General features: G+C 50.1%; 1 protein-coding gene and 1 pseudogene across 3 annotated transcripts; both read left to right on the forward strand.

Annotated features, from left to right (window-relative positions):
- The first annotated feature begins 5,217 nt into the window (after window positions 1-5,217).
- On the forward strand, window positions 5,218-19,529 carry MON1A (MON1 homolog A, secretory trafficking associated). 3 transcript variants are annotated; one of them, XM_030867195.2, is made up of 7 exons: window positions 5,218-5,490; window positions 6,516-6,646; window positions 15,100-15,239; window positions 16,469-16,954; window positions 17,527-18,292; window positions 19,008-19,155; window positions 19,256-19,529. In XM_030867195.2, exons 3-7 carry the CDS (start codon window positions 15,113-15,115, stop codon window positions 19,394-19,396), a joined length of 1,668 nt encoding a protein of 555 aa, XP_030723055.1. In that variant the 5' UTR covers window positions 5,218-5,490; window positions 6,516-6,646; window positions 15,100-15,112; the 3' UTR covers window positions 19,397-19,529. The 3 variants fall into 3 exon arrangements, with proteins under 3 accessions (XP_030723055.1, XP_030723051.1, XP_030723054.1); XM_030867191.2 differs by lacking the exon at window positions 6,516-6,646 and adding an exon at window positions 10,826-10,912; XM_030867194.2 differs by lacking the exon at window positions 6,516-6,646.
- Window positions 10,939-11,039, forward strand: LOC115859169 (U6 spliceosomal RNA; annotated as a pseudogene).
- Window positions 19,530-21,072: the final 1,543 nt, after the last annotated feature.

Raw genomic sequence — 21,072 nt, forward strand, 5'->3', positions numbered from 1 at the left:
CCAGGTGGATCATCTACATTGTTGAAATGCTTGCTGGTTCCAGCTACCTGGTATCGCCAGGTAGTGGCTCGTCAGGGAAGGTAACCTGATTTTATAGCCTTAATTCAACATCATGGAATCGAAGAAGTCTGCTGCAAGAAAAGCCTATAAATCATTCTAAAATAAAGCAAGACTTATCTGTAGAGAAAAGAGATTGTTGAGTTAAGTAGTCTTTAAAGTTACCTTCCCACTTTTCAGACATCTTGTCTGGAAGTCATTCAAGAACTGCATGAAGCTCTTGCTGTGTGCCAGGCACTGTATCAGGTGCTGGGGCCACAGGAACCTGAACAAAGCTGATAAACTTTGCTGCTCTGGGGACTTACCTGGTGGTCCAATGGCTAAGACTCTGCCCTAGCAATGCAGAGGGCCCGGGTTTGATCCCTGGTCGGGGAACTAGACCCCACATGCATGCCGCAACTAAGAGTTTGCGTGTCGCAACTAAAAAGATCCCGCATGTCACAACAAAGATCCCGCGTGCCACAACTAAGACCCGACACAGCAAAATAAATACTTAAAAAAAAACAAAAGCAAAACTTTGCTGCTCTGGTGGAGATGGGAGTGGGGGTGGTTACTGAAGACAGACAACAAACTAAACAAGATATACAATCTCTGCTGAAATGAGTTTGATTTCTGTAAGGAGGGAGATGGAAAGCTGTTGGAGGGCTCTAAACAGAATAATATCATGGCTTCCATGTAACCGGGATCCCTCTGGCTGCTGTGTAGAGAATAAACTGAAGGTGGGAAGGGCAGAAGCATGCCAGCTGATTAAGAGGCTGTTGCAGTAATAAAACCACAGAAGGATAATACTTGTACCTATGTGGCCACAGTGGAAACAGGAAACATGGACTGGGATGAGGGGAAAGAGGGAAGAATGTCAGAGGAGCAATTTTGGTAGGAAGAGCAGGAGTTCAGTTTGGGGTAGGTTGTGGGTTTTTTTGTTTTTTTTGTGTGCGGTACGCGGGCCTCTCACCATTGTGGCCTCCCTCATTGCAGAGCACAGGCTCCAGACGCACAGGCTCAGCGGCCATGGCCCACGGGCCCAGCCGCTCCGCGGCATGTGGGATCTTCCCGGACCGGGGCACGAACCCTCATCCCCTGCATTGGCAGGCGGACTCTCAACCACTGCGCCACCAAGGAAGCCCTGGGTAGGTTGTTTTTGATGCCTAGTAGACAAGATGTGGAGTTGGCAGTTGGCTACATGAATCTGGAGTTCAAGGTAAAGGTCAGGGATAGAGATGCAAATCTGGGAGATATCAACATATCGCTGGTGCTGATATTTAATGACATGGGCCTGGATGAGATGACCTAGGGAATGAAGGAGTGAGAATAACCGGAGAGCAGAGTTGCAGCCCTGAGGCCTGGGGCACACCAGCACTAAGAGGTTTCAGGGAAGAGGAGGAACACCTACACAGAGCTGTGGGTACTTTGACTTTGCTTCCCAAACTGGACCATTGTTGGTGGTTCTTTCCCTTATCGGATAGTACTTTGTCCTCTAAGGAGGTAAACATATGAAAGAACTAATTATTTTTGTCTTATGCCCAAGCTCCTTGGGCAATAATAATTGCTACCCTTGTTCACAACTCTTTGCCTGGCCTTGTGCTGACATTTCATTATCTCATTTAATCTTCACAATAACTGTATGATATCCCCTTTTGTAGTTATGGAAACCAAAGCCCAGAAAGATTAACTTGCTGAAGCTGGAAAGTAGAGGGTGGGGGGATTCCAACCCAGGTCAGTCCTACTCCAAGGCTCATGTTCCTGCCTACTTTCCCCTTTTCCTTATGGTGATTATTGAGTTTTCAGAGGAAGCATCTAGAATTTTTTTTTTTAACTTACATTGGCCCATAGTACTTGTAAGGTTGTTTATATTGCCTAAGACCAGGAATATGAGTATTTAGAATAGCTGACCCAGAACAGCGCCCTCGCCTGGAATGGGGAGCACAACGTCCAGCTGCAGAGGTAGCTTGACTCACTTTCAGCCCCTAAATTCTCACATGGAAGAACCCAGCAAAGAGGAAGACTGTTGTGCTGCCTGTTGTTCTTTGTTGCCTTGGTCACACTTGGGGCCATGACTCTTCAGCATCGAAAGTAGGGACTTGATCAAATGTTAAAATGAGAGACAGGAACCAGGAGAGATACAGATAATACAAGGGCCACAGAGGAAATTTTCCAGCAGAGCAGGAAAACCAGCTGCCTTACCAGGAACTGCAAAGTAATAAAAACAGGAAGGAAAACCTCTTCAAAATTTCCAGGGAAGAACTGACTATTCTTCTTTTTAAAATTAATTTATGTTATTTATTTATTTTTGGCTGCGCTGGGTCTTCGTTGCTGTGCGCGGGCTTTCTCTAGTTGTGGTGAACGGGGGCTACTCTTCACTGGGGCGCGTGGGCTTCTCATTGTCGTGGCTTCTCTTGTTGCGGAGCATGGGCTCTAGGCGCACAGGCTTCAGTAGTTGCGGCACGTGGGCTCAGTAGTTGTGGCTTGTGGGCTCTAGAGCTCAGGCTCAGTAGTTGTGGCGCACGGGCTTAGTTGCTCCGCGGCATGTGGGATCTTCCCGGACCGGGCTCGAATCCGTGTCCCCTGCATTGGCAGGCGGATTCTTAACCCCTGCGCCACCAGGGAAGCCCGACTATTCTTATTATTAGCTCAGAATACTTCATATTATATAATCTTGTATTTGTAGGAGGGAGAAACTGCTGAAGATGCTGAAAGAGTCATTTAAAAATTTGCCCTGAGTCACACCAGCAAGATAGCAACAGGGCTGGTAACAGATTCCAGCCTCAGGATACAATCGGGTCTTTTCACTTCAGCTACAGCATTTTCACAGCACCTCAGGTTCTGAAATGTCCACTCAAGCTATGAAAGAAAAGACATCTGGGGAAGAACAGAGGTCTTATTACCTTTGCTCCAGTTCTAGCTAGTCCTCACCACTGCCCAAGGCTAATCCTCACTCAAAGCCCAAGGCTTGAAGCAGCATCATACAGGGCAGCAGAGCCATCACAGAATTGACATGTATTATTATTCCAAAAGACCTAGATTTATTTCCTGGTAATTCTATCAGTAAAAAGTGACCTTTAGGGCTTCCCTGGTGGCGCAGTGGTTGAGAGTCCACCTGCCGATGCAGGGGACACGGGTTCGTGCCCCAGTCCGGGAGGATCCCACATGCCGTGGAGCAGCTAGGCCCGTGAGCCATGGCCGCTGAGCCTGCGTGTCCGGAGCCTGTGCTCCGCAACAGGAGATGCCACAACAGTGAGAGGCCCGCGCACCACAAAAAAAAAAAGTGACGTTTAGGAAGGGTTGTCCCAATATTCAAATATAGGTCAATAGGTTGATTTAAACAGAGTTTTAAATCACAACCTTAAAACGTTTCGTAAGTAGCCACAACGGTTTGCTCTGAGTGTCCTAGGCTCAAGAGTTAGCCAGAAGCCCATGGGGTAAATGGCCACTTGCTTGGCTAAGGAGATGCAATACTTCCAAATGACAGTGGTGCTATCTGGTTGAGCTGATGTGCTTGAAAGCAAGAGTGGGACTCAGATAAGCCCTGAGGTCACGTGGAGACTGTTGAGGAGATTGGTTAGGTATGTTAAAAAAAACTTTAAATTTGTCTTCTATAGGGATCAATTCTAGGGGCTGCAGCTTCTGGTTAATGGAATGTAGCCAGGATATTTCTGTGTCAACCAGAGAATATGAGACCTTCTTGGCTTGAACTCTCATAATGTAATATGGCAGGATTAATGAGAGTAAAACTATATAAATGATATTTACTCTAAGGGTGGGAGCCTGTCCTGCTGAGCTAGTAAGGAGAGAAAATACTGAGTGACCTGTGGAGACAGGGAGAGACTCCTCTCTCCTTCCCAGGGGAAAAGATAGTCAAGGAATTGGGCATTTTCTCACACGTTCTTAACTATCAATAAAAGGGAGGAGAAAGCTCCCCTTAAACTATGTGCGAAGGTCTAAGCCCTGTGCAAAGCCATCTCCGGTAAAAGGCCACAGCTTTGTCACAATGTCAGTCACAGTCCAGTGTTGTGGAGGTAGGCTCCAAGTGGCAGCTGTCTGAGACTATGAGAAAAGCCCAGGGGCAGAGCTCTCCCTCAATTCCAGTGTAGGACTGAGATGGAGACAGAACACTGCATTGGGGTGTTTGGAGCAGCAGAGAGAATCAAAGGAGTGACTTCATACTTTTTCCTTCATCCCTGAACTGTTGGGTGAATTAACCATGAGGTTATTAAGTGATTTAATTGCTTCAGAGAAAACATGAGCAGTATTGTTGTTAATCCCTAATTTTATTTCTTTAAACTACTCTCCAAAAGTAAACTTGTTGATTTTATGTTTTCCTGTTTTTTTCTAGAGGTGGTATCCAGGCATTCATCTTTTTTTAAAAGTTCCCCAGGTCATTCTATGTGCAGAGTTGAGAGCTACATTCTAGAGATTCATACTGATATATGAAAACGTGGCTAAAAGGATGTTCTGGGACTTCCCTGGTGGCACAGTGGTTAAGAATCCACCTGCCAATGCAGGGGACACGGGTTCGAGCCCTGGTCCGGGAAGATCCCACATGCCGTGGAGCAATTAAGCCTGTGCACCACAACTCCTGAGCCTGTGCTCTAGAGCCAGTGAGCCACAACCCCTGAAATCCGTGTGCCTAGAGCCTGTGCTCCGCAACAAGAGAAGCCACTGCAATGAGAAGCCCACTCACCGCAACTAGAGAAAGCCCGCGCACAGCAACGAAGACCCAATGCAGCCAAAAATAAATAAATTTATTTTAAAAAAATGTAAAAAAAAATAAAAGGGTGTTCCTTTAGCAGCAGTTGGTGTGCCTACATCCTTTACAGTCAGTGTGGCCGGGTCCACTAATGACATTTATCCAGCCCCCAAACTTGCACTGTCCTTCCACAATTAGTGGAGGAAACAATGCCATAGTCTCTTTCTTTCGCTTTAAATAAACCTCTTGTTGGCTCGGGCGGAGGAGCTAGGAAGTCTGGGCCTGCGGTCCACCCCAGGCTTTGGGTTTGGGGAGGTGCCTGAGTTTGGCCGGGACCCTGTAAAAGGCGGTGCGGGATGATGCCACCGCTGACCCGGGTCAGGCCCCGCCCAGGTCTCTGCCGGGACCTGGCGCCCCGCCCCACCTCGCGGCGGCCGTGCACTGCGAACTACATTTCCCATAATGCACACCGGGGCGGGCAGGGCCAGGCCCAGCGACTGTAGCCGGGCCTCCGCCGCCAGAGGCCGGCGAGTGCTGTCTTCTCGAGCCGGCAGCCGGGCAAGGGGCCGTGGGAGGGAGCGGTGGCCTGCGCTGTGGCCATGTCTGTGTCTGCAGGGGGCCGTGGTCCCGCGAACCTGAACCATCAGTCCGGGCCCGGCCGGACACCCGTGACCTCCCGGGGATCCGGCAGAGGGCAGTGACCGGCAATCTCTGTGCTTCCTGACCCCTTCCCCCTCCCCGAGAAACAGGTGAGTCCGACTGCCAACCCACGTGGCTTGGGGGCGCCAAGAGACTGGAGAGCTGTCATCTTTGAAGGGAGGGGCTTGAAGACTGGGGGCCCCTGCAGTCTACGCTGCTATTTGCGGTAGAAGGACTGGGTCTCTCTGGGGTCCCTTCGCCGGTTCCCAGCTGGGGAATACAAAAGGCGAGGCCTGGAACTCTTCCTTCGGCTGGAAGGGCAAAGTCCTGTAGCCCCAACGCACACACATTCGGCCCAGCAGAGTGCTCTCAGAGACTGGCAGAGGTTGACTGTGGGGTGAGCAGGAAGCTCCTGAAAGTGTCTTGAGGCTTGGGACTTTGCCTTCAAGGGTGCCCTGGCTCAGATAACCAAGCTGCCTCTTGCACCTGTTGAGCCACACTTTCTGGGCTCGAGTTTGCTGGGGAGGGTGAGCAGCCTTTGTCAGAAAGGGGAGTGACCACTAGCAGTGACAAGTACCAAGCTATACTCTCAGCGTGGAGTAGGCATCCTGCTGAAGCAGTTACAGCACAGCCTCACCTGGACCCTGTCTGCCACACATCCATGCATCCTGGCACCATCCTCCCAGATAGCCCACTCCCCAAAGGGTCAAGGCAGGATAGGGCACAATCTAAGCAGGAAGAGGGAGCAAGAGTGGTAGGGACCCAGTAGGGAGGAGTTCTTGCAAGGCCCTTCCTCTCTCCAGGCCAGGCACCTAGAGGAGGGAGGCATACCAGAAGGGCTGATTGAGCTAACTTGTTTGGTGACATTGTTCAAAGGCACAGCAGAGCACTTCTAGGGCAAATAGCAAGCCCTGGGGGCTTCTAGAGAGGCTGCCTGAGAAGGGGCCCCAAGGGAGTATCTGGGACTGTTTCCAAGAGACCTCTCTTGCTTAACTGCTTCAGGCCCAGCCACCCAAGAGCTTCAGCCACACAGGTTATGGCTCCAATGGGGTTTGGGGTGGGTTTTGCTATGAGTCATTCACCCTCCCTGCCTAGTTTCCAGTGTAAATGTCCAGAGAACTGTTTGCTTCACCAGGGCTTTTGGCTGGACCCCGATATTTGCCTTGGAGATATTGAGGTACTACATGATTTCAGGTGGTTGGAGAACTGTTCGGAAGGAGATGTCCACTAGCCCCAGCCAGCTGACCCTGCCCTCACAACATGCAGGTACCATGTTGGGTAGTACTCAGCCATGCTGGGCGCAGTTACCTAAATCCCACTGGGATCAGTGGATAGTGGGCCCTCAGGGGTAAGCTGCTGTAGACCTTGTTTTGGTCTTTGAGCCAGAGGCGCAAGGCCGCAGAGTAGGGACATGTGGTAGAAAGGAGTTCAGCTTGGGAGAGACTTCTGGGAGCAGCAGGGAAGTTACAGGTCTGTCCTGCAATTTCAGGATGAATAGCCAGTGAGCCTGGAGGAACTCCCAGCCCTAGGCCCAAAGGCATCTCTGTCCCAGCATCACAGATGGGTCATTTCAGGCCAGAGCCCACCTGGCTTCATGAGGTCAGAAGCACGTCCTGCTCACTAAGGGCCTGGCTCAGGATGAGCAAACTCGCAAAGGACTGATTTACATGGCAGAGATTACTGGATCTGTGTATAAGTGCAGGTACACATGGTCTGAATAAGAATAATCATGATGTGCTAAAGACAGCTGAGTGTATATGTACCTACTCTGTGCCAGGGTAACCAAATTACATGGATTATCTCATTTAATCCTTCCACAACCCAATGAATCAGTGCTGTCATCATCCTCATTTCATAGGTGAGAAAGCTGAGATTTATAAAACCAAGCCAGGTTAATACAGGTCCCTCTGACTCCAGAGCCACTGTTACTGAACACTTAACTACTACCAAGGACTAAGTCTTCCCTACAGGCAGGAGTCTCCCAAGGCTACATTGGAGCTGGGTGTTCTCTGAGGATCTTTCATCTTCTCCCTTCCAAAGTTATTTATCTGACAAATGTTAATTAAAATCCTGCTTATGGAGCTGACATTCTGAAATTTGCGACAGCTCACAGGGTTACCTTCAATGTAGAAAAATAAAGCAGGGCAAGGGAGATAAGAATCCAGGATATTCCAGGAAGGCCTCTCTGATAAGGTAACACTTGAGCAGCAACCTGAAGGAAGTGACAGAGTGAGTCATGTAGATATTTGGCCAAGTAGTGGAATAGGTGAGGTGGGGGGCAGGGGGAAAAGTAGGGAGGTGTGGTCCAGGCAGAAAATTCAGCAAGAGCAAAGTTCTGAAGTGAAGGAATACTCAGGATTTACATTTACAGTATACTCAAGGAAAGCCATAATGTCAGTGTGGCTGGGTTGAAGCAAAGCAAGTAGGGGAAAGAACAGGAGATGAGGTTGAAGAAGTAATTTGGGGGGTGGGGTGCAGTGCGTGTAGACAGAGAGGTTCTTGTGCACCACTGTGAGGAAGTTGGCTTTCTCACTGGGTTAGGTGTGACCGTTACAGACTAGTGAGCAAAGGAGCTACGTGACTTGACTTCTGTCTCAAGCAGATCACTTTGAGTGCTGTGAGAAGGATAGACTGTACAGGGACAAGGACAGAAGTGGGGAGACTGGTTAAAAGACTGTTGCAATGCTGGAGAGGGTGTGGAGAAAAGGGAACCCTCTTATACTGTTGGTGGGAATGTAAATTGATACAGCCACTATGGAGAACAGTATGGAGGTTCCTTAAGAAACCAAAAAGTAGAACTACCATACGACCCAGCAATCCCACTACTGGGCATATACCCTGAGAAAACCATAATTCAAAAAGAGTCATGTACCACAGTGTTCATTGCAGCACTATTTACAATAGCCAGGACATTTACAATAGCCAGGACCTAAGTGTTCATCGACTGATGAATGGATAAAGATGTGGCACATATATACAATGGAATATTACTCAGTCATAAAAAGAAACAAAATTGAGTTATTTGTAGTGAGGCGGATGGACCTAGAGTCTGTCAAACAGAGTGAAGTAAGTCAGAAAGAAAAACAGATACCATATGCTAACACATACATATGGAATCTAAAAAAAAAATGGTTCTGATGAACCTAGGGGCAGGACAGGAATAAAGACACAGACGTAGAGAATGGACTTGAGGACACGGGGATGGGGAAGGGTAAGCTAGGATGAAGTGAGAGAGTGGCATTGACATATATACACTACCAAATGTAAAATAGATAGCTAGTGGGAAGCAGCCGCATAGCACAGGGAGATCAGCTTGCTGCTTTGTGACCACCTAGAGGGGTGGGATAGGGAGGGTGGGAGGGAGACGCAAGAAGGAGGGGATATGGGGATATTTGTATATGTATAGCTGATTCACTTTGTTACGCAGCAGAAGCTAACACGACATTGAAAAGCAATTATACTCCAATAAAGATGTTAAAAAAAAAAAAAGACTTGCAGCAATCTGCTAGAGAGATAATGTTGACTGGGACCAATGTGATAGTGGTGGAGGTGATGAGAAGTGGTCAGATTCTGAATATGGGCATTTTCCTATGGAACATCAATAATCTGTTCCATGAAAGTTGGACATTCTGTCTGGAATCACTAACTTAGTATCTGTTTCCCACTTTTTTTTTAACATTTTATTGAAGTATAGTTGATTTATGTGTTTCCCCATTATTTCAAATGGGAAAAAGTATAATTCTTCCTTCATCAACCCCAAATCCCCAATTTTCTAAAATGGCACTAAAACACAAGGAAAATACATACCTAATATATGCCAAACAAATTATAATGTTAGGATACAAAATGCTTAAAACACTTCCTCCTGATCAAACAGTGTTGCTTTGATACAGCATCATGGCCTCTTTCAGTACCTGCAGATAGCCATGATGTAAGTAAACCCCTTTTGTTGGCACTCAATGATCTATCAGTTCTATTTGAAATGTAATTTGAGGCTTTAAATGCACATTCCTTTATTAAAAAATATAGATCAAGTGTTGATAATAGTTTTTTTCTATGTAAACATAAGCTCAATCAGTACAAGTTTGTTGTATTAGTTATCTATTGCTGTGTAACAAGTTATCCCAAAACTTAGCAGCTCAAACCAATAATAAATATTTATTATCTCATACAGTTCCTGAGGTTCAGGAATTTGGGAGCATCTTAGCTGGATGATTCAGGCCCAGTGTCTCTCATGAGGTTGCAGTCATTCAAAGGCATGACTGGGGTTAGATGATTTGCTTCCAAGACTGCTTGCTCACATGACTAGCACATTGGTACTGGCTGTTCTCAGGTTTCAGTTTCTTACCACGAGCTCCTCTCTTTACGGCTGCTTGAGTGTCCTCACAACTGATGGCTGATGGCTGCACCTAGAGAGAGTGATCCAAGAGAACAAAGCAGAAGCCACAATGTCTTTTATGACCTAGCCTCAGAAGTCACACATTGTCATTTTCACATTATCCTGTTGGTGACATAGATTAGTTCTGCTCAGTGTGGGATGGGAGTATATAGACTTGAATGCTGGGAGTTGAGAATCACTGGGGACCATTTGGAAGGCTGGCTACCACAGCTGTGTATTAAAAACCAAGAGGCATTCTATGTGGCAAAGGTTAATGAGAGACATTTTGCTGGGTGTACCTGTATTCTGAAGTAAAGCTGACAAGATTTGCTGGTGGTTTGGTATATGAGGTACGGGAAAAAGAGAGGCATAAGGGATGCCTCCAAGATTTTTTGCTAAATAACTGGAAGTATCAAATTGTCTTTCACTGAGATGGAGAAAACTCTGAGAGGAACAACTTTTTAAGGGGATGATCAGGAACTCAGTTTTGGACATATAACTTTGAGATACTATAAGATATCCAAGGGCAGACATCAAGTAAACAGTTAAATGTGTGTGCCTCTGGAAGTCAGAAGAGAGATTAGGGCTGTGAATAAAATTTGGAATCATTAATTTATTGGTGAAATTTAAAACCATGAGACTGAATAAGGTCACCAAGGGATCGAATGAAGACAGAAAAGAGATCCAAGACCTGAAATCTTGGTCCCTCAACAGTAAGAAGAACTGTAAAGAGAACTTAGAAGGAGTGGTCCATGAGGTAGGAGAACCATGAAAGGAGAGTGATGTGCCAGAAGCCAAGAGAAGAAAGTGTTTTGAGAGAGAGGAAATAATCATTGTGGCTGCTGAGTGAAGTGAGATGATCCTGGAGGTCACTGGAGACCTTGAGGGAGCAGTGTTACTGGAGTAATAGTTGGAATGGATTCAAGTGTGAATGGGAAAAGTGGAGAGACACCTGAGCGCTCCACATTTCCCAGTCCCTCTGGCCACATGACTAGTTCTGGCCAGTCTGGACTTTGAAGTATTTAAGAGTTCTGACATGACCCTCCAGCCCTGTCTTCCATTGCCAGGTGACGGCAGAACTATAAGATGCTAGTAGCCTGGATTCCTGAATCACTGCCCGGAGGGAGCTGCTCTGAATTGCTACCAAACCCACAGTACGTGAGCAAAAAATAAGCCTTTAGTGCTCGCTTCGGCAGCACTAAAATTGGAACGATACAGAGAAGATTAGCGTGGCCCCTGTGCGAGGATGACATGCAAATTCCTGAAGCGTTCCATATTTTTTGGTTCAGGCGGTAATGCGAGTGATGGGGAGCGGCGCGGGGTGGCAGATGAAGCTTCGGCTCTCCCGCTGCTCACCTCCTGCTGTGCGGCCCACTTCCTAACAGCCCACGTCCCAGATAGAGGTCCGCAGCCTGGGAGTTGGGGACCCCTGCTGTATATAATGGAGTCAGCCTGTCAAATTAGGAACTTGTAAATATTTTAATACATATTATCCTTTAGAGTTTATTAAAAAATGGTTGCAAAATCTGTGAAGGTGGTCAAAAGGTACAAACTTCCAGTTACAAAATATATAAATCCTGAGGATGTAATGTACAGCATAGTGACTATAATTAATAATGCTTGTATATTTGAAAGTTGCTAAGAGAGTAGGTATTAAAAGTTCTCATCACAAGAAAAAAATTTTGTAACTTTGTGTGGTGATGGATGTTAACGAGACATGGTGGTGACCATTTTGCAATATATACAAATATTGAATCATTATGTTGTAGACCTGGAACTAATATAATGTTATACATAGATTATTTCTCAATAAAAAAATGCTTGCAATAAAAAAAAAAAAAGAAAAGCCTTTAGGGAATTCCCTGGCAGTCCAGTGGTTAGGACTCTGCACTTCCATTGCCTGCAGCCCAAGTTCAATCCCACAAGCCATGTGATATGGCCAAAACAAACAAAAAAAGCCTTTATGTGTAAAGCCTCTACCATTTTGGCACTCATTTGTTACACAGCATAGCCTAGCTTACGTGACTAATTAAACTCCAAGTACTGTTTACTGTTTTGAGGTTTGTTTGTTTGTTTTATAAAGGACAGCAAAAAAAAAAAAAAAATAGGGTGGTACCTAGAGGGAGGGGAATGTAGAGTTAAGGGGATGTTTGTTTTAAGGTTTTAATTGAAATAAAACAAACATAAAGTTCACAAATCATAAGTACAGCTCAATGAATTATAACAGAGTAAACACATCTAAGGGAAGGTGTTTGGAAAATGGAAGAAACATCAGTATATTGGTGATGAATAGGGGAGAAGGGGACACTGATGATCTGAGAGAGAGAGGGACAGCTGCTGAAGCCATATGCTTGGATGGGTGAGAGGGGCTGGAGTGGAGGTGTTAGTGGAGCCCAGACAGCTCATCTTTAGTAAGAAGGAGGAAGGCAGAGTCTGGCAGGTGAGGTGAGGTGGTAGTGGGAATCTTGGAAGTTCTCTTTTGCTGACTTCCATGTCCTCAGTGAAATAGAAGGTAAGGTTATCACTGATAGTGCTGAGGGTGAGCATTGGAGAAGATGATGGAAGCTTGAGAAGAGAGAAGATGTGAAGCTCTCCACTAGGGGAGTGGGAAAGTGAGTACACATAGAAATGTAGGGCATTCCCATTTAAAGTAGTTGTTCTGGACCCTCTCCTCAGAAAAAAGCACATACCAATCCAGGCCTCCATCCAAGGAGCCAGGTCCAGAAGCCCTGGCCACAACCCCAGGACTGGCAGTAGCAGCTTGCCCTCTGCCTATATATGGACAGACTCATCTCTCTGGGGTCGCTCTCTCTTTACACAGCAATGCAGACCCCAACCGGGCTTTTAGGTTAGCTTGTAAAATAATGGTCTCCAAGGTTCTCGTGTGGCCTGTGTCTTCTTGCTCAAGATCTGGACATGCCCTAGTTTCCTTAGCACCCACTGCCCTGGGCTCCGTGGTGTTGCGGTGGCTGTTTTGGCCTGTTTTGGATTGCTCCTCTTGGTCTCAGTCTCAGAGGAGACCTTTCTGGATGCCTCCCCAGGTTCCTGTTGAGGGCATGCAGCTTCTTAATTACTCTTCATCAGAAAAGGTGGACCACACCTTGGTCTTCTGGGCTCTGACCCTCGCTGGGAACCATCACTCTTGATTGTCTTGATGGACAGGACTGGTGGCCTAGAAAATCCCAAAAGGTAGATGTTCTCCCAAATAATCTTCCTTTGAAGATTATTCAAAGGGCACTCTGTGTGGGGTGATGCTGTTGACCAGTGGTACCCAACCCCCACTTAACTCTGTGGTGCTCCGGGACCAGTGGGGGGCGTGGCCATCAGGCCAGTCTCTGGCCCTGCCTCCCTCTCTGTCTGTTTTGCACATTGAACTGCTTTACAAGATTAATTTGAAGAAAGGATTCCGTAGCTTACAACAAAGATGACAGAAGAGCTTGAAAATCAACTCTTTGGGTACACTTGCAGGAGCTGCCCGCTAGGAACTTGTGGTCGGAGAGAGTTCTTAGACACAGGTAAGCGGGGGCCACACAAATGCTAGTGCTGGTGACACTGTTTTGAAATCACTCTTCTCATGAACGTTTTTGAGCACCTACTTCATGCCAGGCTCAGGGTGGAGTCATTTGCCCAAGGTTATGACTCAGAGCTAGTAAGGGACAAGCCTCAATTATTCCCTATGGACTCTGCTCCAGGAGGGCAGGGACAGAGTCTGCTTTGCTCACACTAACACCAGTCCCCCCCAGGCCCCTGGCCTGCCTGCAGTGCCTTCCTCATGAGTCTCTGACTAGTCTTCGCTGCCCTTCTAGCCCATCCAGCCAAATTTCTATTCCCTAAAGGGTTAGTGCCTCAGATGGAACCCCTCTCCTATGGATTGTTTGTTGCCTGCCAAATGAAGACCCTTCAGCCTGACATTAAGGGACCTTAGAGGCTGATCCCAAGAGAGCCACCCAACTTCGTTATCCCTGACATCCACTCTTGGCCACCTCCACCTGGCCCTGAGGCTGCAGAAGGACTGGGAGATCAGGCTGAGTTTGTCCTTAGTGTCCATCAAATGGGCACTGAGAACCGACATGTCCATAGTTGTTTTTAACTGGAGAGGTGAGCCCTGGTGCCAAATTCAAAAGGTACAGAATGCAAGGAGAAAAGCAAGGCTTAGGCCTGTTTACTCTGACTCACTTTGTTCATAGTAAATGTCTAAATATCAAAAAGAACTGATTTGTCAACTCAGTTTTGAATGGAGAAATGTTCATGATAGGATGTACAGTGGAAGATATCAGGATACAGAATGGTTTCAATTACCAGCTCCAGCGCTTCTTTCCTGTCGTGACATTGGACAATGTACTTACACTCTCTCAGCTTCAGTTTCTTCATATATAAAGCTTGTCTGACAAGAGTGCCTGCCTCAGAGAAGAGTGATCAGGATTACATAAAAATCCACATAGGGACTGGGACTTCCCTGGAACTTCTAGGGGTAAAGAATCCGCCTTCCAATGTAGGGGATGCAGGTTCGATCCCTGGTCAGGGAACTAAGACCCCACATGCCGCGGGGCAACTAAGCCCACGTGCCATAACTAGAGAGAGAAAGAAACACTGCACACCACAACTAGAGAGAAGCTTGAGTGCCGCAACTAAGACCCGACACAGGGACTTCCCTGGTGGCGCGGTGGTTAAGAATCCGCCTGCCAATGCAGGGGCACGGGTTTGATCCCTGGTCCAGGAAGATCCTGAAGATCGCAGAGCAACTAAGCCCATGCGCCACAACTACTGAGCCTGCGCTCTAGAGCCCGTGCTCTGCAACAAGAGGCCACCGCAATGAGAAGCCCGCGCACCACAACAAAGCTTAACCCCTGCTCACCGCAACTAGAGAAAGCCCACAAGCAGCGACGAAGACCCAACACGGCCAAAAAAAAAAAAAAAGTATATTTATTTATTTATTTTGGCTGCACTGGGTCTTAGTTGCATCAGGCAGGATCTTCATTGCAGCATGCAGGATCTTTAGTTGTGGCGTGAGGGATCTTTTAGTTGCAGCATGCTGCTCTTAGTTTCAGCATGTGGGAACTAGTTCCCTGACCAGGGATTGAGCCGGGCCCCCTGTATTGGGAGCACAGAGTCTTAACCACTGGACCACCAGGCAAGTCCCCCATGCATTCTTTTATAATCAGAAAGAGAACAGCACGCTTCTTTAGAAGGGAATATTCAGAACCCATTCCCCAGAGGTTTGAGTTAGCTGGGTCCTGGTGAGGGATACTTTCCTGTACTTAACCACTCTTAATTATGCCAGTGACTCCTGCCACTAGCACCTTCCCGCTTACCCTCAATGATGCCTTTGTTTGCCCCACAGGAGAGCCCAAGGGATGGCTGCTGACATGCAGAGGAAGAGAAGCAGCGAAGGCCCTGATGGCACGTTGGCTCCTTCTGATGGGCAGAGTGTGGAGAGAGCTGAGAGCCCCACACCAGGACTGGCCCAGGGAATGGAGCCAGGTATGGGCAGGGTGCGCAGCCCCAGCCAGCTTACAGCTAGAGCAGCCTCGAGGGCAATCGGGATTCCCAACCACTCTTTCACTGTCACTCATTCATGCATGCTCACTTGTTAGCTATTTGTCATGTGCTGGGGATACTGCAAGGATCCAGGCTCAGTGTGCATCTGGCCTTCCTCTCCACTTCATGTTGTGCCACTTGCCCTGTGCTGTCTTGCCACCAGTGTGGGCTCTTCTCCTATTTCCTGTGTCTACAGGTACCTCCCTGGCTCCTTCTCTCTCCCTCAGCTCTCAACTTAAATGTCACCTCCTCACAAGAGAGGCCTGCCCTGACCATGCTCTGCACAGAACACTAGTTATTTTGTAGTCTTATTTGTGTGTGTATGTATTGCCCATCTTTCTTGTCTACAAGATTGTGAGCTCTTTGAGCACAGAGCTGTTGTATCCCCAATGCCTGGTACAGTGTTGAACTCATAATAGAGACTCAAAACATATCTCTTGAACTCTTCTGTCCAAAAAAAAATCAGTAAAGGAAAACTGACATTGTCCCTGCCTTGGGGGAGCCACAGGCTAGTGAGAGCATTCCAGTGGAGGGGGTTAGGAACCATGAGTCCCTGTGCAGGGTCAGGGAGCCTTCTCCCAGGGAGAGAGATTTGCTGAGCACAGGAGGTATTCCAGGCACAGGGCGAGGTGCTGGGAACACAGCAGCAAAAAACCAGGTTCCTGCCCATGAGGGGGAACCCCACTGCAGTTGGGGAGAAGGGCAATAACTGATAAGTGCCGCAAGAGAAGTCAAGGATGGGGATATGATAGAGTGCCTGGGTTTGGGGGTCAGGTGACAGGGACAACTAACATCTTTGCTGTGAGCTGAAGTGTGACAGGGAGCTGGCATGCAAAGAGGTGGGAGTGCCTTCCATGCAGAGGGAACAGGAGATGCAGAGGCCCTGAGGTAGGTGGGGATATCCAAAGAGCAGATGCACGAAGGGCTGTGAGATGAGAGTGAGAGGGGCAGGCAGATACTGGCTACCACCGCAGCCTTGAGGGGTTGGGGTCTTATTCCCAGTGTGAGGGGAGGAGGCTGGTGGGCTGTAAGTCACCGCAGAGCATGACTTGTAGCCAGAAGGAACAGTGGCTTACCTCATCAGGACAGGCAGAGTACTGTATTGGGCACCTTGCTGGTGAGGTGGTCTGCCAGAAGCTACTGCTCTAAACACCAGTGCTTTTGGCTGGCAGGTGCCGGACAGGAGGGTGCCATGTTCGTCCATGCCCGTTCCTATGAGGACCTGACAGAATCAGAGAATGGGGTGGCTTCTGGGGAGAGCCCCAAGGAGGGTGCTGGTGGTCCTCCACCTCTGCCTACAGACATGCGCCAGATCAGCCAGGACTTCAGTGAGCTGAGCACCCAGCTGACAGGTGTCGCCCGAGACCTGCAGGAGGAGATGCTTCCAGGAAGCTCTGAGGACTGGCCGGAGTCCCCAGGGGCAGCTGGGCGACCAGCCACAGAGCCCCCAAGAGAGGGCACTGGTGAAGGGGATGAGGAGGAGACTGCTGAGGCATGGCGCCTGCACCAGAAGCATGTCTTCGTGCTGAGCGAGGCGGGGAAGCCTGTGTACTCCCGCTATGGGTCAGAGGAGGCACTTTCCAGCACCATGGGTGTCATGGTGGCCCTGGTGTCCTTCCTGGAGGCTGACAAGAATGCCATCCGTTCCATCCATGCAGGTGAGCCACCAGGAGGGGGGTGCCAGGAGGTCTCCCTGGCCAGGAGAGACCATACCAGGTTTCGGACTCCCAGGGACTAGAGGGCTGGGATGTGCTGTGTGACCAAGGTTAGTCCCTCCACCTCACCGAGCCCCAGGTCCTCATCTGAACACGGGAAAACAACACTGACTGCCTCATAGGGCTGTTGTGGGGGCCAAAGGTGGCTCGCACATGGCTTTGCCCTTGGAGAAGGTGAGAAGCCGGGGGAGGTAACCAAAATAATCCCAGGTCTTGAGCCCCACCCAGGTCTTGCCGCTTAGCCCAAGAATGTGTGTCTTTCTGAAGTGCTTCCTGCATTTTAGCTGGTCCCAGTCTGTGAAACAAGTGGCAGGAAAGGGGAAAGGGGGGGAAAGGGGGGCCCATGGGCATCTGTTTTTCTTTCATCCTGAAGCCCCCTCTGTGTGCACAGTTCTGAGGGGAGGTGGAGAGATTGTGGAAAGCGGGGCTCTGAGGGTGCTAGGGCAGGCCATTCAGGGAGGGCTTTCCGGAGAAGGGCTGAAGCTGACACCACCCCTATCCATCGGTCCCATCAGATGGCTACAAGGTAGTATTCGTGCGCCGGAGCCCACTGGTGCTGGTGGCGGTGGCCCGCACGCGGCAGTCGGCACAGGAACTGGCGCAAGAGTTGCTCTACATCTACTACCAGATCCTGAGCCTTCTTACGGGTGCGCAGCTGAGCCACATCTTCCAGCAGAAGCAGAACTATGACCTGCGGCGCCTGCTCTCGGGCTCTGAGCGCATCACGGACAACCTGCTGCAGCTCATGGCGCGAGACCCCAGTTTCCTGATGGGGGCGGCGCGCTGCCTGCCCTTGGCGGCGGCCGTGCGCGACGTCGTGAGTGCCAGTCTGCAGCAGGCGCGCGCCCGCAGCCTCGTCTTCTCCATCCTGCTGGCGCGCAACCAGCTCGTGGCGCTTGTGCGCCGCAAGGACCAATTCCTGCACCCCATCGACCTGCACCTGCTCTTCAACCTCATAAGTTCCTCCTCGTCCTTCCGCGAGGGCGAGGCCTGGACGCCCGTGTGCCTGCCCAAATTCAACGCAGCCGGCTTCTTCCACGCACACATCTCGTACCTGGAGCCTGACACGGATCTCTGCCTGCTGCTCGTCTCCACCGACCGTGAGGACTTCTTTGCAGTGTCTGACTGCCGCCGCCGCTTTCAGGAGCGCCTGCGAAAGCGCGGAGCGCACCTGGCGCTGCGGGAGGCACTGCGCACACCTTACTACAGTGTTTCCCAAGTGGGCATCCCTGACCTGCGCCACTTCCTCTATAAGTCAAAGAGCTCGGGACTCTTCACCAGGTGAGGGAGGGCCTTGGGGAGACTGCTTGAGGAAGACAAGGGCGTGGGGGGTGGGGGTGGGCGGCTGGTTGGGCCTGAGCTCTGATGCAGTCCTGAAGCTGATGACCCCTCTGGGAATGGACCGACCTGCTGTGTCTGTTTGACTCTGATACCAGGGGCCCAAACCCCCTATCACCCTACTCCCCATCAGCATACACCTCTCTACTTCAGTCATTTCCCATAAGGCCTTGAAATACCCAATACACCCAGGGAAGGAAGCTGGAACAGAGGTCTCCTCTGTTTGGTCAGTTTGGTCCAGCCCAGGATGCACAACTCCTCCACTTCCTCCTCCAGCAGAGGGGCTGGGGCCAGATGAGGCATCTTCTATCCTCCTTTTACCCCTTTTTGGTCCAGAAGGTTCCTGGCTCACTTTTCCTTCATCTCAGACCTGTCACTCTGTCTAGGACACCTAAACCCAGATTGGTTTCTCCAAGGGAGGGTCACCAAAGATGCCATGAACTTGGGGGAGAGGGGAGAACAGGGCTCCAGTCTGGGTGGGCCCAGCTTTGTCCTGGGGAGTCTTCAGTGGTGAGGAGACAATGCCTTGTCCTGGGGTGGGGGGCATTTGGAGGGTAGGACCCATGGTGGAGTCTCCCTGGCCAGGAATAGGTGTTTCTGGATCTCCAGAGAAGCCAGTGGAAGTCATTCCTTTGCGAACCCACTCCCCCATCTCCAGCCCTGAGATCGAGGCCCCGTACACCAGTGAAGAGGAGCAGGAGCGGCTGCTGGGCCTCTACCAGTACCTGCACAGCCGCGCCCACAATGCCTCCCGCCCACTCAAGACTATCTACTACACGGGCCCCAACGAGAACCTCCTGGCTTGGGTAAGGCAGCCCTGGGATGGGCTGGGCTTCATCGGGGTCCTGGGCAAGGGCCACAAGGGTTGTCTAATCTGGATGACCACCCTGTGCCCCCTTCCTCCAGGTGACAGGCGCCTTTGAGCTCTACATGTGCTACAGCCCCCTGGGGACCAAGGCGTCGGCCGTCAGTGCCATCCATAAACTGATGCGCTGGATCCGCAAAGAAGAAGACCGCCTCTTCATCCTCACGCCCCTCACATACTGATGAGAATGTGTGTGGGCTCGGCCCTCCTAGGCACACCAGGCTGTGGAAGCCATGGGAGCTTCCAGGTGGGGCTGGCCTCTGGCCCAGGCAGCAGGCAGGGACTGTGGGTTGGTGTGTGCATTAAAGTGCTTTGGGGAAGACACTTGTGGGCCTTGTCACTGGTTCCTTCACTCTCACTCACACACAGACGCTGGATCCTCCTCCCTAGGCCCTGCCCATGCTTCCCCATGCACAGCATCACATGTGCTCAGAGTTGGCCCCTGGGCTGGGGCTGTTTTCATTCAGCTGAAGTCCTGCCACGTGTAAAGTGTTCTCTAGGACCCCACTGGCCTTCCCCACCACGACCAACCTCCCGCGATGCCCCACCCCACACTCAGTCTGAGCCCCTGGTGCCTCCCCTGTCACTCCTAGGTGGGATTCCCAGCTGCATGGCCTGAAGGACCACCCAACCACCTGGGAGCCCTGACTGTGGCTCTGCTTAATGGACTGCTGTATTTCAGCAGGGGCTGAGCTGAGTAAGACAGGGACAGTCAAGTGGAGAGAGTCTGAGCCCGGGCATGGGTGGGAGCCCTTGGTGAGGTGGCCCAGTGTTCAGCACAAATTCAGAGTCCAGCCTCACTATAGCTGTAGGCCTCTGGGGAAACTATTCCAGCTTAGGGTTCCTCATGAAGGCTGTCCACCTCAGCTCCCCTACCTCTAGCCAGCACATTCCTTAGGATGGCCCCCAGGAGTGAGCCAGAGGACCTGAAAGAAGACCCAGCTGACCTCTGGGGCTGGAGTGGACCCTGCCCTAAGAAGGGCTGATGCTCTTTTCAGTCACCCTGTTCCCTGGCATGGCCCAGCCTACGTGGGTCACTAGGAACATCCCAGGAGGCTCAGCAGTGAAGGCCCAGCCCCATTCACTCTACCATGAGACCTTCTTAGGACAGAGCCCAAGGCACAGTGCAGAAAGCTTCTACCTTCCTGCTGGGGACTCTCCCAGTTATGCCACAACTGAACCATCTCACTGGCCAGGGGAACAGAAGACCTAGGAAGTGTTTGGGAGAATAGTGTCCATGGAATATGGTCTTCAGACTATAGAGTGAATCACCTTCATGCAGTCTCTGAGTGCTGGAGCAAGATACTGTGCCACTGAAACCAACCCATGCTGGAAAATGTGTCTTTGTAGGTGGCATAGGCCAAGGATGCACTGGAATGAGTCACTTACTGTCCCAGGAAATGGCAGCACAGCGCCTGCCCTTGGCCCCACCCCAGATCACATTAGAATGGGTATGGCAGCAGGCCACCTGCCCAGACCCCAAAGCCCCTCTGGAGCAGCCACAGACTTGGTGGGTGCTGCTCACACTGCCCACATGCCCTGGGTCTCTTTTCTGTCTGCTTGCTGTTTCTGTTCCTTCCCTGAATCCTGGAAAGGGCACCAAACCACTGCCTCTGGGGCCAGGGTGATGCCAGGCTAGCTGTCTCTGACTGCTACCGGTGTTCTGGTCAGTGGTCAGCCTCCAGGTGTCCCTGCTGGCTACCCTGATCCTTGCAGGGCTTCCAGCTTCTTGCCGTTCAGCACCTATTCTGGGTGGGGGTGGGAAGAGATAGTCACAATTAGATAAGTGTGTATACCTAGGACAGTAGGCACCTAAGAGTGCAGGGTTTACCTGTTTGGGGAGCAAGGAAGGGACAAC

The sequence above is a fragment of the Globicephala melas genome, chromosome 11 (assembly GCF_963455315.2).
Source record: "Globicephala melas chromosome 11, mGloMel1.2, whole genome shotgun sequence".
NCBI classification, from domain to species: Eukaryota; Metazoa; Chordata; class Mammalia; order Artiodactyla; family Delphinidae; genus Globicephala; species Globicephala melas.